At 36.8% G+C, this 17,365-nt stretch overlaps 1 protein-coding gene across 1 annotated transcript in view; it reads right to left on the bottom strand.

Moving 5' to 3' along the window:
- Positions 1 to 17,365, bottom strand: part of GBE1 (1,4-alpha-glucan branching enzyme 1) — a 160,184-nt gene that overhangs the window by 92,137 nt on the left and 50,682 nt on the right. Inside the window, exons 4-5 of the mRNA XM_051640281.1 lie at positions 3,739 to 3,864; positions 1,676 to 1,811 (exon numbers count right to left, since the gene is read on the bottom strand). Coding sequence (XP_051496241.1) covers positions 1,676 to 1,811; positions 3,739 to 3,864 — 262 coding nt within the window. The remainder of the gene's footprint in view (positions 1 to 1,675; positions 1,812 to 3,738; positions 3,865 to 17,365) is intronic.

Raw genomic sequence — 17,365 nt, 5'->3', positions numbered from 1 at the left:
CAGTGAGTAAGTGGCAACAGATAGCTAGCAAGTGAGGACTATAAGCAAAATCCAACTTTCAGCTTTATTCTACAGTCTCTTAAGACTCCCACCACCTATACCATTTCACTTCACTAGTTTAACCAAAATATTAAATTAATTCCTTAGTTTAGACAAGATATTGGTTTCTTTTTTTTTTAGATTTCACAGCTGTAAGAGCTAGTAAAAGATAGTTGTCAGATTCATTGATGTTATGTAACTCAGATGCATTGCACTTACTCTTCCTTATAGAATTTTTATCAATAAATAGGAACATAACATCAAATTAATCTCATTCTCTTTGCTTACTATTTATTTTGCTAGTTGTCATGCATGTATTTCTACAAACTATTAACATCTTCAATTCTTAAATACATCTTTAATTTTATCCTAATAAGACATGTCAAAACTAAATCTAATACCCCCATTTTTAAATATTTAATTCCCTGTGCTTATGTAAACAAGAACAGACACGATACATCATTTCTGTATATCCTACTTAATATTGTCTTTATTTTATGGTATATCAGCCCTTTTATTACATTTCTCCTCCTCAAAGAAAAACCTGTAGGTAAAACTGAAAGCTTTGATAATTTTGGTAAATATATTAACCTCCTGGAACAATGGAAATTCTTGGAAAGTAAGTAAAGCATCAGAGATAAGCAATGTGGAATCCAATTTTACTTTTTGTTGAGGGCCTCCAGATGTGCAAAATCCCTTATCTCACCTGCAAGCTCAACTTTATGAAAGGCAAAAGCCACATTCTGTGAAACACTGACTCAACAAGTAAACCTATAAGAAAAACATATGGGCTTCTTCAGGCACACTGGTAAGAAATAATAATAATAAAAAAAATACTAAAATCAAACAACATGTAAGCACAGCCACCATCCACTGAGGTCTCAGCCATAGATGTCATGAACATTTTTCAGTTGACTGTAACAAAGCATATTTCATTAGAGGGCAGTAAAAGCCAACAAGTTCTACTACTGTCCATTATAGACAAAGTGCAAAGACATCACAGGGAAAAAAATAATCATAAAATAGAAATTGAGGTGAACAGTTTTACTATACTTCCTCACAGACAATCCTGCCAGTTGTTTCATACATCCCCTTCAAAAGGTTTTTCCCCCCAGCTCCAACATTTTTTTTTTTCTAAAAGAGAATTTCTCACATTCATAGTTGCCATGTTCAGATGACTCTTAGCAGGCGTTCTCAGATAAAAAACACAGTATACTTATTCTGGTAAACAGAAAGGACAATCCTTTCTATCCAGGTATTGCTTTGTCTTTCCTTAGAATCAAGATTGACATTAATAGAACCAATAAAGAACTACCTCACAAAAATGGGTCCTTTTTGAAGTTAAAAGCAAACCATGCGAAAACCAAACTGTCTTGAAGTATTTATGTAGGCTTTTGCAATCATATTTTACTTAAAAACCTGTGCGATGGATTTTGATTCACATATCTTATTTCAGTCTTTGTTTCTTCTCCACACTTTTGACTTGTTTGCAATTCTTGCTACCCTAAGAATCTGTTTTTATTGTACATGTAATCTGAAAATGTAAGAAAAAATTATAGACCCTTGATAATTATACTTTCTTACATGAGCACCAAATTAAAAATTTATCTCTGGAAGTATCTCTGTTACTACTTACCAAGATCCTTTATTCTAGGTAGTACATTGTATGTGAAGTTTTTATAAGAAGCTACTTTTCCTTCTGGGGAAGCAATTCCCACGTGAGATTCATAGATTCTTAGGCTTTTTAATCTCTTGGGGGAAGGATGCTTATGCTAGAAGGAAAAAAACAGTTGTCATTAGTGTACTACAGCTTGGATGTGTTGTCACCATCTCATAATTTGCGCAAGATGAAAAACAATTTAAGGTTTGCTTCGGTTTTCCTCTAAAAGCATGAACATCTCAGAAGTAATTAACTGTTAAAGCAAATTCTACATGAACAAGAACCTGGACATCCACGATTCAACACTTTGCTTATACCCTTTTAAATTACACTGAAGCGTACAAACTTGTAGCAGCCATTATACCATAAAGTTCTTCGTAACTACTATGAAACTTGCTTGAAAATAAAAGGTAATAACAGAAAGAAGGGGATTTTTTAAGCATACCTGCTTTTTCTGCAGGTATTTGAAGTTGCTCTGCCTTCTCTAAACAAAAATGTATAAATATTTTAGCCCTGAGGAACAGTTCCACAGCACAGATTCATCTATATTCCAAATTACTAGGGATTTTTTTTTTTTTAATCCTAAATTTGTAGGTGAGTACACAGTATTTCTAGACAGTTGAAAATATTTTAAGTAGTGACAGCTGAAGTCCAACACAAAACCTCCTTCTTACACTTAAAGAGCTTATACTTGATTGGGATTTTAATTTTTTAAAACAGAAGTCTTGTTTCAAAAAACTTTGGAAAACTACCACTTAAGCTTATTCTTCCCCTCCAATTTTTTTCTTTTTCTCCCTCTCCCAATTGAAAAATATTTACAAGATTTTATATTCTATTTTTTAGTTCAATATTAAAGTGAAGTTTTCAAAAGTTTGAACAAAACCAGTAAAAACACACACATATGTGAACAGTGAACTGAAATTAAAGGGAGACCATAAGGATTAAGAAGTTCTTTTTTTTGAGTTTTGCTCTCTGTATTTTAAATCCTTCAGACACCTCTCCTATTCATAAAAGGAACCAATTTTTTTTTATTTTTTTTTTCACTTAACAAAGGCAAGTAATGCCTTGTCTGCATCCTAAATGTTCCCACTTCCTTTTCACTCTAGGTCATACAGATCACTGCATTTTCAACATCCCCAGTCATTTTCCTATAAGGAATCTAGATGTCACACGGTATATAGATACAACATAGGTCAATAAATTAATACAAAAATGATACACCTAAGTAAGAAAGTTACTGTAGATTCTGTAATATTTTTTAAAGAGATTTTCTATTTGAGTTACCCTTTCTCTGCCAAGCAGATGCTTCATAATTTTAGGTGGGTGCCAAAATTTAACCCAAAAACAGAGGATGCAGCACCTCTAATACAGAATACTACATATCATTTTTTAGTGAAAACAGAAGTATAAGAATATGAAGTAATACTGGACAGTCTGAAATTTCTGAATTATTTCCTAAGATATTTTTCATATATCATGTGAAGAGTTCCTCCCATACAGCAGTGCATCAGAAGATAGCTTTAAGTAAAAATGGATTTTCCGGATACAAAGAAATTAGGATTTGACTGGAGTGTGAGCATCTTACTTTTGAAAGTTTTTTCTGACTTCAAAGGGTATTGACTTACTACTGGAGTACTGGTGCACTTGTATGTGCAGCTAACAAATTCTTAAAATTAATTGATAATCCTCTACCCTCCTCTGTCCTAAGCAGGACTACTTAGCCCTGCAGTAGTTATAGAGCTTGCTTTGCATGTGGGAAACCAAGTTTAAAATACCACTTTAAAAGGTTTTCTATTTTTTGTATACTCTACAGGAGGTGGAAAAATAGCCCCAAACCATCCATCATTAAAGTCACTTGCTTCTGTCAAAGCCATGAATAAAAACCTTTCACTTCTCAGATAAGTACTTAAACTAGTCTGCTACCCTTTTTTTTTTTTTTTTTTTTTTTTGGAACTCTTCTTCCCCCCCGCCTTCCAAGCAAGGATTCAAAAACAGTGCATGGTTTTGTACACTTTTTGAGCATAATATTTAAGCCTTACTATATATGACTGTGGTGGACTCCAGTGGACCCAATCATAATTCACTTTGTCTTCATCACGGACTACATATCTGGCCCAAGGTGAAATACGATAGAGGAGATCGCTATTTTGAGCACGAATCACCACCTATAAAATAACCACAACATATGCATGCAGTCATATGTAATTCAGAGACCACCTCCTCTGTAAACCATAGCAAAGAATGAAATAGTAAGCTACACAGGAATTTAATTTAAAGCACACACAAACACACAATGCAAGCAAGTCAAGACAAGGAAAAATGACCCTGTTCAATGATTTGCAAAGTGATATTAAAATAGGGATGTGAGACACAGGAGGGATGTTCATGAGCAGGAGCTGGAAGGCAAGGATATATTTGTAAGAGTCATAAAAGTAATAAGAGAAGGAGCCTTACCAAATGGAATTCTGTTAGGTTTCATAAAAATCTAAAGAGACATGCAGCATAATACCATCAATGAGAACTGTTGTTTACTTGGCAAACAAATCTAATAAGACCATTTTAGGATCTTAATTCCCTCTCTTTTTTATGCTCTGTGAGTCCTGACTGATACCATATAGACCAGAATCACTGATCAATAGAATAAACACAGGACAGTTTTCAGGCCAAGAAGAGCAAAAAGAGTAAAATTTAAATTGCTGGGTTTGTCCTCCTGTGTTCTAAAAAAAAGATACAGTTATTCAACAAAAGAACTCAAAATTTAACCATGCAAATATCAGAAAAATCTCTTAAACAGCAGAGAGGGCACTTATTTCAAACAAGTATTCAGAAATTTGTTGCCTTCTTCACAGTATAGGCCTTCTTAAAACACAGAATATTTTTTCAAATATATCCAGCCATGATTGTATCTGGTTGAACCTCACCATAATAACAGAAGCCTCAATTTTCCCCATGTGTTGTCATTTTTTTTTTTTATCATGAGCTGTGAACAGAGTAAGCATAGTCCAGAGGAACACAGTTAACCCAGAAAAGGAATCATTACATCACTAAAGCTGGTGAAGTTGAATCCCTTTCTTCACTGGTTTCTAAGAGCATAATCAACATAGTTTCCTTAGACATCAATTAAGTGATCCCTAACAATTTCAATTCTCATTTCCTATGCTTGCTTAACCTTTTTCTTAATTTTATGTGAACCCTATTTACCTGAATCTTTCCTTTCCCTAATTAATGAGCTCTATACTCAATGAACTTCTTATTCCTCTCTCCTGCTATTATAGAAAGTTGATTAGTAAGTTACAAGTAGAAAGACTTCAAATAACATTTTATAAAGTTTCTTGAGACAGAACTCCCACACCACCATGTTTAGCTGAGCCATGAGCAAAATAAATTGAAAAACAGTAGAATGGTACCCCAAAACAAACAGTAATTCATCCCAAGACACAAAAATAACTAGTGGATAAAGTCCAACAGCTTTCATTCCCATATTTGCTTTGGCATTTCTTGAAACAATTGATGACAAAGCAAAAAGTTATAATAAAGAGTAATAAAAAACATTTAAAACACAGTTAAATAAATCTTGCTCCACTCATCCCAAATTATTACTTGTGGTCTCTTCTCTGAAGTGTTCAGATACAAGAAGTAGCTGCCATGTATACTCTGCACCTGCTGCTACAGGTTATATATGCATAAAGAATACTGAATATAGTAATTACACAGGCCTTTTGACAAAGAACCTCTAAGTCTATTTAGCAGGTACTGTACTTTTACTCTAAATTAGCTTTTGTGTTTTACTAATTTCAAACTAATTCTTAAAGCTTACGATGCATAACCGAAGCTAGGTATCACTTAATTCATCAACATTTTATATTTGCATTTACATTTTTCAATTAACTCAACAATCTTGATAAAAAAATATATAAAATTATTATGTTAATTAAATGGTCTTCTTCAAACTGGCTTTGCATTTACCACTTCATTTGTAAGAGCTATGTCCCTGGTTCTGTATTAGGTATATAAGGAAGCACATAATACAATTTGATTTAAAGACTACAGGCCTCCATTAAATAAAGCTTTAAAAACACATGTTGCTATAGCAAGAAAAGCATTTGACAAGTGGATTAAGCAAACTGGCAGAAGTTTAGCCTCTAATCCTAACTAACTTGTTTGGTTTACACTTATTTAAGCAAATCCTAAGTAAAAAGTCACTGTACTTCTGATTCTGTTATCAGGTTTTTTCACTTTTGCTGGCTTTTAAGACATAGAACATACATCTTGCTGGCTTTTTAACAGTGTAATAGAGACTCCAGATCAAATTGCTAAAAAAATCATAGTCAAATTTAGTTGTCAAATGTAATAAAATATCAGGCATGGTACACAGAAGCTCTGAGGTAGGCATTTAATATACAATACATACCAATCAGCCCTTTGTCATTAATGTTTTCATCTCACAGTTATGTGACCTCATCACAGCTTACCCTTGGCCTTCTTCAGCTTTGTAATTTAAGTTACCTTTTAGATGCTTACCAATACAAGCTATGTAAAATTGCCACAGAGGAGAAGCAATGCTTGTCATGAAAGACAACCCTTCAGTAAGAAGACCAGTGCTGGGACAGGGGGAAGGAAATAAAAGTTTCCTAGGCAAAATAATGTATCTTCTTCAGTGTTTGTGTTTAAAATGTTAAGAAATAGCTAAAGCTAAATTAAGAGGAAAGAAATCTACACATCAAGAGTTACATTTATGCTGCCTACATTTAGAAGGAAAGACGCACAAAAAGAAAAATCAGATTAAGACTACTTTGCCACCATCTACACTAAACATCTGTCTGAAACATAACACAGAATAGTATTTTACTATCACACTGTGTCATACATGAGCAACATGACCATTTGGGTTTTTTAAATGTAGAGGGGGAAGTCTTTTACAATAGCTAACCTGTTTAGAACTCTGTACTAAAACAATCTTCTTTGCCTACTTCCCCATGGTTTCCAAGTTGGCTTACCCATCAGAAATTTGTAACACAAGATTCTGAAAAATTCCAAGCTATTCACGCATAATTTGCCTGCATCAGTACTAGATATAGTTTACCTGAACAGTTCTGGGTAAAGACATTCACATGATAATACATAAACTCTCAAAATCCTTGATGACCTTTCATGACAAATGTGTAAGCCTTCCAAGCAAAACATTAGTATAAATGTAAATAAATGCTCTCACACATATATACAACTGTCAGAGAAAGACAGAATGAAAACATCCTTCAAAATTTGGCATTAACAAGTTAGTTTACTCTAAAACGGACATGGCACAAATACACAATTCATGTAAGTGCAATTATAAAATAATAAAAAGTGAAGAGCTTAACCTGCTTATCTTTTCTATCTAAAGGTTAAAAATGTCTATTTTGTTTGCATTTCCATCATAGGGATGTCAGATGTACTTTCAGCATTTGTCTGAAATGTTCAGCATACTTGTTTAGCATCCAAGACCACTGTTATTAGTGCAGTGGATTACACAGATGAGTACACACAGGTGTCCCGATAACCCAAGATTTAAGGTATGAATCTTGCTGAAGTAATTAATTTTGAAGAACTTTCCAATATTAATAAAAAACACAAGAAAAACTGACATGTACACCTGTAATAAGAGCAAACAGAGCCAACAATGGCTAGCTTTGAAGGTATGTATAAGCTGGTGTGCAAAGGTTCATTCCTATTTTCAAGAAGCTGGACTGCTGGAAGACAATGCAGGACCTAAATCTCACAAAAACATTAGTATTACAGTGTGTTCAGTATCTGTCCTAATAGAGTATGAGGGATTTGTGACATGGGGAGTAATCTGCAGGATAAAACGAAGAGTAGTGTTTACAGGTCTGTTCCGATGATGTTTAAACCTCTCAAAATCAGTTTATTACAGCCAAGGAGAAACCATCACTCTGAGGGCAGTCTAGTGTCATATGGAAAAAGCAGTAACGCATTACAGAAATTCAGAAGCTGAAACAGGTTTCATTTAATGTAATGGTGCTTCCAATGCAGGATAAGCAAGATTCAGGGCCTCAGTTTTCTGAGACACTGACAATTTTTGAGACTCTTGGGTATCCCACTATTCTGTCTTTCAGAAATTTCCTGGATCTTCCATATCACCTACAACACATCTGCCAACCTGTTTGGGATGTCTCAAGGCATTTAAAGGAAAACTCAGCAGTTACATGCAGACAACTTTCAACTTACTGTGACTCAGTGAAGTTTGCTGGCTTTTTATGGACAGAAGCCACATATTTTTTTCTTAAATTACCTATAAGGATACAAACTCTGTAGGTTTTGCAAGTCTAACAACTTTAAAAGTTTAGTCACAAACACAAATTTAGTTAAAATGTAAACCCATGAGTTAAATGTAGTTCTATGTGGTTGTGCTATTTTTATGACAGATGAAACTGTGCAGTAACAAACCACAAAACACCACATTTAAAATTTGTATGTTTATGAATATTCCCTTTCTTTGTGGATTTGCCTACCTTCATCTTCTCTTCACATCAGCTTCATTTGGCTACCTCATCTTCCAGCATACACACACACAGATCTTCAGAACAGTGTGGAAGAATAATTCAAGTGACAGTTACATACAAGATCAGAAAATTTCTTTGCCCAGCATCCACTCCTTCAGCTTTCAGTTCCTGCATTTAAAGCAGACTTTCATTCCATGCATGAGCATTGCATTCAACTATTGTGTTCCCATAAGTCATCTGCCTGTTTCCACTGATGATGGCAGAGTCAAACATTAGAAATAAAAATAAGTCATGCTGTCTTGATAATTCCTTATTTTTTTTATATTAATTTACATTTAAAACTAGCACCTGTTGAACTTTTTGTTTTAAAGAACAAAGAATTAATACTGATATATGCAGTTCAGGAAATTTCTTTTACAGTGGCTTTTAATTTATACTCGAGTTGAGGAACAGAAAACGAGCAGGCGATAACTAGATAACTGACAAATATATGCAAGCCAATAAACTGCTCTGAAACACTGTATTATTATTTTGTTACTTTAATAGCTTGAAAGCACTTGCAATGATTGTTGGTATATGCAGCTTTTAATACAACAATGAAATTAAATTGACCAAACCAAAAATAGCTAACATGAGAGAATGGACTAGCTTTATTATAAGTATGGAAATGTCAGTGACTTGATTTTTATATAAGGGCAGTAAGCTATTATTTCAATATTTTACAACTTACAGCATTTCTATTAGCTTCATATTTATTCATTTCTGGGACAAGATTACCCAAATGTAAAAGCTACCAGAACACAGATGAAAAAGCCATCTCAATAACATGTGCCTAATTTGAAAGTAAGTTCAACCTAAAACCTAAAAGCATGACAGGATCAGGTCTATAAATACTCTCTAGGAAGTTTGGTAACTCCTGGAATAACATCAGAGTTTGTCTTTGTTTTTGTTTTTTCTCTACATAAATTTTATTAGAAATTAAACATCAAGGTATTTCGCCCACTCAGTTGTTCCAAGAGTGCATGGGGAAGGATAAAAACTACTTTATTTAGTAGACAAAGTTCTCATTTTTACTTTTGCAAAAACAGAGTACACTGAGAGAAAGCACTACAAGTTTACACAAATAGAAAAGAATCTGAACCTATCAAAATTAACCTCTCCAAAAGTTTATACTTACGATATATTGCTGCTGTAAGAAAACCTGGTCTTATATTTTATTTCATAAATGCAGTTCAGTTTCAAAGACAGTTCCGACATTCATATCACAGATACAATCCTACTATAAGATTGTATTTCTCTGAATTTTTTTTGTTCACCCTTCCTCAACCCTTTCAAGTTGCTACAGAAATAGAAAAGTGAGGTCTTCCTACCTGTTGAAAAGATCCACACACATTAGCTATACACTTGTTTTCCCCACAAATCACATCCAATCCTGAGGTTAGTACCCAAGAGAGAATACATGGTTCTCATGCTGTTTCACCAGTCAATTATATAAATTGAGCCCACTTACAAAGTATATGAAATCACATCACCACCCCTTTCCTCCACACACAGAGGAAACCATGGGGCAACTATTACAATTCCCTTTCTACAGATCATACCAATTTGTGAGTGAAGCACTAAAGTACAGAGCCAATGTTTTTGTATGTTTAATACATGGGACCAGAGCAGAACACTTTCCTGTAAGGTAATGCAACCTGCTGCAGAGCCCAGGATCAGAATTCAAGAGCTCCTTGCCTCACAGTTTGCTTCAAAGATTTAAATAAAAATAAAAAAGCTTGACAAACATTTGAGATAGAACACAGTTAAGAGCTTTATTCTGGACTTGCCTCATTCAACTTGACAGATTTTAGGTACCAGATAGAACATTTCCCTCTTTAATAGCCTCAGAAAAAGAAGGCAAGGAATGAAGAAGCAAACACAGCTTCTTCACTAGTGTCTTACTCTTTTTGCTATTGCATACCCCTGTCCAACAAAGCTCAGGAGAGGCAGTAAGGACGAAAATGGATCAGAAGCTGTTCAACAATTCAGCTTCCCCTAGACAGGAGTACCTTCCCAAAAGGACCCTCCAAACAAATTGGTGAGAAAGAAAGCATGGAAAACAGCATATGTTTCCCGAACTCACCTTCCACTGAAACACTTAGTCTATTCCTGTCTCTTCAAATAACCAAGAAATCATGTGTATCTGTAGCCACTGAAGTTACCTCCTAACAAGCAAATGGAGTTTAAACTTTGAAAAAAAGTTCTAGAAAGAATGGACAGTATATTGCTTCTGCCAGCCCATTTTCCTCCCTAAAATGCAGATGGTTACACAGGAAATAAAAGTAATAGAACACTAGACCACATCTCCCTTTCTCCAACTTTTTTTGCCTCATTGATTTAAGACTACTGTCGGTAAATTCAGTCACCTGAGACAAAACTGTCTGCTTTGTTGTTTGTTTGTTTTCTTCCAAGTAATTTTCTGGCAAATAAATCTGCTAAGGGGTTAAGCATTAAAATCAAATATTGAAAAAAAAAAAACAACACTCCGCTATCCAACACACAGTAACAATTCTCAGGTGGTTTATACGGTTAATCAAGTTCTACAGAGGAGTCTGTGTGGTTCAGAAGCCATTGGGAGAGGGGTCTATCTGCTGTGCAGATTATTTTTCTGTAAATATATAATCACATCAGCTATTAGAATCTAAATGTATTAAAGATATTGAATATTTGTTCACAATTCTCCCTTCTTTCCCCTTCCCTTTTCCCTGGGGAAACACAATAAATTAAAAAGGGAAAATCAAGATATGTGCAAGAAGCAAAAACCAAACCTCAAAGTCATGCCTTGATTTTCCAAAAGAGGGAGACATAGCTCCATTTGTGAATTAAGCACTTCAATTGTAGTGAAGAACCTAAGAACATGTTTAACTAGTTTACTAGAACAGATTAAAACCAAAAGCTCTCTCTCTTTTTCATTTCCATGCTTCTCTTAGGTAATTAAGAGAAATTAGTAAATACTAACAAAAAATACAGAAAAAAATATATTCTCTATTTGAATATAAAAAATTTAAAAATAAAAAGACATGAGAATACTCATGCAGACAGGTAAAAGTAACTGTTAAACTCTAGGAAACCACAGGAGAGTTGCTAACAAAAGCAGTATCATGTGGAAACATTCTCAATAGATATCAACAGGCACAAGTGTAGATAAGATCCTTCACTTAATCATTATGAACTATCCTAAAAGTACATGGCTTCCTACAGGGAGAAACAATAGGCTTAACTGCTTGCTACACAAAAGTGGCATTATTGATGGACAACCAGTTGTTTGTTTTTAAAAGGAAAACACCACTTGTATCTATGCTGCAGGACAGTATTCAAGCTTTTCTTGCAGTCTAGAACGCCAGATTTTCAAAACCTCTATCATAACCCAATTAACAAAAGTCAAAGAGAACTAGAATATCTAAAATACACTGTTTAAAAAATAATTTATCCCCACATTATGACAAACAGAATCAAGTTACTATAACATGTGATGTAGCTCAAAAACTATAAAGAATTGTATGCAAAATATAAATGCATTCATATATGTATTATGTAACCAAGAAGTAAGGAAAGCACATTTTTTAAAAGCAGCCATAATAAAGCACATTACACACAATAAGTGTAACTTATTAGAGTTGTTTCAAGCCATGTCAAGTAGAAAAGAAGCTGCTGAAGTATGTAATAAGGGCACTCAAGCATTAAGTAGTATTTATCCTCAACTATAAGGCATTTATATAAAGGACAACTGCTGCATAATGCATGGTGCGGGTAGGTCGTTGTGGCATAGCATGCTTACTTTTTGATGCTCCCTTTCATGGTTGTTCAAAACTTACAGCAAAACATCTTTTGAAGATGAGGTAGGTCATGTTCAAACACTCGCATAGTCTACATCCCTACATGGTCCTTCCACTTTCCTCCCCCTTCTGTTGTCTCCCTGACCAAAAACTCCAGAGAACCTAATACCTTCGGTCACACTATCTCTGGTGGATAACCAAAAAGTGCAAAAGTGTTCCCTCTGTTCTGAGGTTATCCAACATGAATGAGACTATCCTACCCTCTCCACACATTGTTAGGTGCATTAACTTAAACGCTTTCTGATATTCTGAAGTAGCATACCTTGAATACTTTATCCTAATGCCTCAGAGAAGCCCTCCTCAAAGAGCTCTGGTGTTTGCTGTGTTGCCAGTACAGATTCCAACTGGCAAGACTCAGGCATCCAAGGTATGAAGTAAGTCTATTAAAATACCAAAGTTCAGCTTCCACTTTCTCCTTGACCTTTACTCCTCTCTTAACATTATAGACAAATACAGCTGAACATCAGAAGTACATACCCGTAAGTCACACTAAAAAGCAACCTTATCTTCAAAACAAAAAAAATCCTCCCCAAAATACAGCCATGTTTATATATACTTAATATGGATTCTCAGACTTGAAGTTCCATTTCAAGACCCCTTCTTTAAAATCTCTCTCCCTCTTCCTCCAAAAAAATGCAACACGTTTTGCTTTAACATGCACCTAATACCAGTTGAAACAGTCTTTCGTGTGGATAAACTAAAAGGAAAGCATTTTTAAATAGCAAAACCTGCTACCAAAGAATTGTACAATCTTCAAGTAGCAGAACTAAACTTGCCAAAATAACTGCACAAGAATATTCTGAAGTGCTGAGCTCAATCTGCAAGAAAGGCTCCAAAGAGCAACAGTCCACTGCATTAAAATGCTTCACTGCTGCTGCTCTCCTTTGAGTCCACAAGTAGTTGCACAGTGTTTACCACATCCAAACAGGAAAAGTCAAGAGACCATTTACTTCTCAGTGAGGTAACAACTCTTCCTGCTAGTAAACCTAATCTGTAACCCAGAGATCTCTATGATAACTTGCTGAAAGGGCATGGCTCACAATCAAACAATGAAAAATGAAGGGTACTGCCACAGATTTAACTAATGCTTTACTTCCCATTCAGCACTGATGTCTAGAAATGTATATGCTAGATGACTTAAGTCCTATTCTCTGAAGTTCAAAATATCAGGAATACCATGTCAGCTCCTTCTTGCACATAGGTTATATACCATGATGCTGCAGAACACTTGTTTTATTTACCATTAAACTTTACAGATCTGGTGATTTTTATTTTATTCCAACCCACACACTATATATGACACAAAATTTAAGTGACATGGAACTTAACAGACTATGAGCAAGGATATTCCCCACCCCCAGCTGAGGTGAAAATGAGATACCAGACATGTTTATGTTTGTATATGTGAACAGCAGGAGAAAGCAGGGACTGGGAGAACAAAGCACTGTAGGAGAAGAACAGGTTAGTGACCATCTAAAGAACCTGAAGGTTCACACGTCTGTAAGATTTGATGGGGTCTATCCACAGGTCCTGAGGGAGCTGGTGGATGCAGTTGTCCATCTGAGTTGTCCATATCTGAGAGGTCATGGTGGCCTGGCGAGGTTTCCACCAAGTGGAAAAAAAGGAACATAGCCCCTGTTTTAAAAAAGGGGGAAAAGGAAGACCCAGAGAACTACAGGCCAGTCAGACTCATCTCTGTGCCTGGCAAGATCATGGAACAAAACCTCCTGAAAAATCTGCTAAGGCACATGGAAAATAAGGAGGTGATAAGCCTCAGCCAACATGGCTTTGCTAATGGCAAATCATGCCTGACCAATTTGCTGACCTTCTACAACAAGGCTACAGAGATGGTAGATAATGGCAGAGCAACTGACATCATCTACCTGGATTTATTAAAGGCATCTGACAGTGTCCCACATGACATCCTGGTCTGCAAACTGACAAGACATGGTTTTGAGGGATGAACCACTCAGTGGATAAGTAAACAGCTGGCTGGCTGCACTCAGAAAGTTGTGGACAATGGTTCAGTATCCAAGTGGAGGCAAGTGATGAGTGGTGTTCCTCAGGGGTCAGTATTGGGACCAGTGCTGTTCAACATCTTTGTTGAAGACATGGACAGTGGGATTGAGCGTATCCCCAGCAAGTTTGCTGGCGATACCAAGCTGTGTGGAGTAGCTGACACCCTCAAGGGAAGGGATGTCATCCAGAGGGACCTTGATAGGCTTCAGAAGTGGGTCAATGCCAACCTCATGAAGTTCAACAAGGCAAAGTGAAAGGTCCTGCATCTGGGTTGGCACAACCTCAGGCACAAATATAGGCTAGAAAGCAGTCCCAAGGAAAAGGACTTGGGGGTGGTACTAGATGAGAAGCTTGACATGAGCTGCCAATATGCACTCGCAGCCCAGAGAGCCAACCACATATTGGGCTGCATCAAAAGTGTGGCCAGCAGGGCCAGAGAGGTGATTTTCCCTTCTCTGCTCTGGTGAGGCCACACCTGGAATACTGCATACAGCTCTGGAGCCCTCAGCACAGGAAGGACATGGAGCTGTTGGAGAGCATGCAGAGAAGGGCCACCAAGATGATCAAAGTGCTGGAGCACCTCTGGTGTGAAGACAGGCTGAGAGAGTTGGGGCTATTCAGCCTAGAAAAGGGAAGGCTCCGGGAAGACCTTATAGCGGCCTTCCAGCACCTGAAGTGACCTACAGAAAAGCTGGGGAGGAGTTTTTCACCAGAGAGGGTAGTGATAGGACAATGGCTTTAAGCTGAAAAAAGACAGATTTAGTTTAGACATCAGGAAGAAATTCTCCACCATGAAAGTAGCAAAGCACTGGAACAGATTGCTCAGGGAGGTCATGGAAGCCCTCTCCCTGGAGGTGTTCAAGGCCAGGCTGGATGAGGCCTTGTGCAGTCTGGTCTAGTGTGAGGTGTCCCTGCTCATAGCAGGATGGAACCTGATGATCTTTAAGGTCCCTTTCAAACTTAACCATTCTATGTAAGAAAGCAGTGAACACTTACTCAGGAAACTCCCAATTGAAATCTAGTTTCATACCTCTGGTAGGGGTATTAAGGGCTCCTTTTGTAAAAGCTGTTGGATGGCACATAACCTATTTACATTTCATGTTACAGAAAACCCACCAATCTTTAAAATTTTTATTCCTAGAATCCTAACCACCAGCCTGTTATCTCATTATTAAAAAGTTTCCTGGGTTTTCACATTCTCATTAAAAATGCCTTCACATTTTGGCTGCAGACTGCTTGAAGTGCTTGAGACCTGAACTCACAGCCAGTCTGATGCTATGCTGCTGGACTTCCTGATCAGTAAGGGTCAGCTGCAATACCACCTACTTCATCAGTGACAGTAATTACACTTGATGAATTTTACTAACAGTGGTCCCCTGACACTGATTAACCTACCTGCTCACCATATTTGATTCCCTATCAAGGTTTACAAGTTAAACACAGAACATGCAGGTCTACTACAAAATGTGGGACACAATGGTAAAAAACTTTAAGGAGGAAGTTATAATAATATTCTTTACAACTAACTCTCCTGTCCCCAGAACCTCATGAATACAAATGTACTTTTAGGTACTTACAACCACAACCAATCTGTTACTATTCTGATACAGAGTACTTCCTCCTCTGCACCCTTTAATATTAAAAAGGGTTATATATTTGAACTGGAAAGCTACTCAAAACCAATAGCAGTGAACTTCTAAAATACTTTGTTAAAACTGATTAAAAAATTACCTGCCATTTGTGTGTTGCAGTTGCAAAGAAAGCCGCAGGATGCTGGGTTGCAACAAAGGCATCCATCACCAGCAGAGATACAGAAGTCATTACTCCACTCTACTCAGTACTTGTCAGGCCACACCTGGAACACTGTGTTCAGCTCTGGTCTCCACCATACAAAAGAGATGCAGACAGGCTGGAGAGGGCCCAGAGAAAGGCCATAAAATTGATCAAAGGACTGAGAAGACTGTTATGCAGAAAACCTGAGAGAACAGGATTTGTTCAGCCTGGAGAAAAGCAAGCTTAGTAGAGACATTACTACCACGTTCCAGTATCCAGTGGGTGGCTACCAAAAAGATGGAGACTCCCTTTTTACAAGGAGTCACATGGAAAAGTCATGGGGTAATAGGTCTAAGGAACTCCTGGGGAGATCCCACGTTGACACCAGAAGGTAGTAAAAACGGTCAGATATTAGAATTATCTTCTCAGGGAAGTGGTGGACTCCCCAACACTGGACAGCTTGAAAAGGTGCTGGGCCATCTCATCTAAACCATGCTCCTACCTAGAAAGGTCAGACCACATGATCCTTGAGGTCCCTTCCAACCTGAATTTTATGATTCTATTATTCTTCGTGTCAGCCTAATTTTGTATTGAACTTGGCACCTATGACCACTGTTCAGCAATCACTGAAACCAATCAAACATGCAAGAGTCCAGAATGTCAACAGGAGAATATTGTGTTAATGAGTGCACAAGATACATAGTCACCTGTAGCATCCTGAAATGCAAAATACACGTGCATGAAACCAACACTGCGTCTGCACAAAGTGGGCTCAGCCTCACCCAGGAAAGGCATGGTCAGGTGTCATAAAAGAGGTAGACTAAAGATGTTTGGCAGACATGCCTACCATCCAAGGATCACAACCTCAAACCAAGACTGTCACTGGATCCAATGTTGGTGATGTTTTCTATGCCCTATTTCATCATCTCTCTCTCTCTCTCTGTTTCTAACCTTATTCTTGGCACATAAGGGTAACACCACGTACAATTTTGCCAAGTTTTGCTAGGTGTAACCCCGTTGCTCTTAGAGCAACATTGTTGTATAGTTTTTTTGACAAGCTTTATGATCATACTCAACTTTAAGTAATGTTTTGTATAAACCTACTGGGCAGTGGTTGCTACCCTTAGTATACTGAACAGAAAATTATAGAGATTAATCGCACCAACTGGGTTGTTAAGAGATTAAGAAAAAGGTTAACCTTGACCCAGGGACAGAAAAGGTTAACTTTACCCGACAGGTGGAACCAGTCCAAACCTCACCCTAACCTGACTGAGTTGGATGGGACATCACCTCATTATAAAACAAGACTCTCCCTCAAAAAACTATGAAGTTTTCCATTTAAATACATATACACACATATCTACATATCTAAATGTGTGAAGGAATAAAGGCTGTAGATTTAGCAAGTAATGGAATACAGATTTTTTTTTTTAAGTTTCTATCGTTTTCTCAGGTGACCTTTCCAGGTGTCCTGGTTTGAGCGTTACTTGTTCCCT

The sequence above is a fragment of the Apus apus genome, chromosome 1 (assembly GCF_020740795.1).
Source record: "Apus apus isolate bApuApu2 chromosome 1, bApuApu2.pri.cur, whole genome shotgun sequence".
In the NCBI taxonomy this organism is placed as follows: Eukaryota; Metazoa; Chordata; class Aves; order Apodiformes; family Apodidae; genus Apus; species Apus apus.
The sequence above is the reverse complement of the archived record's forward strand: the minus strand, read 5'-3'. Positions and strand labels throughout refer to the sequence as shown.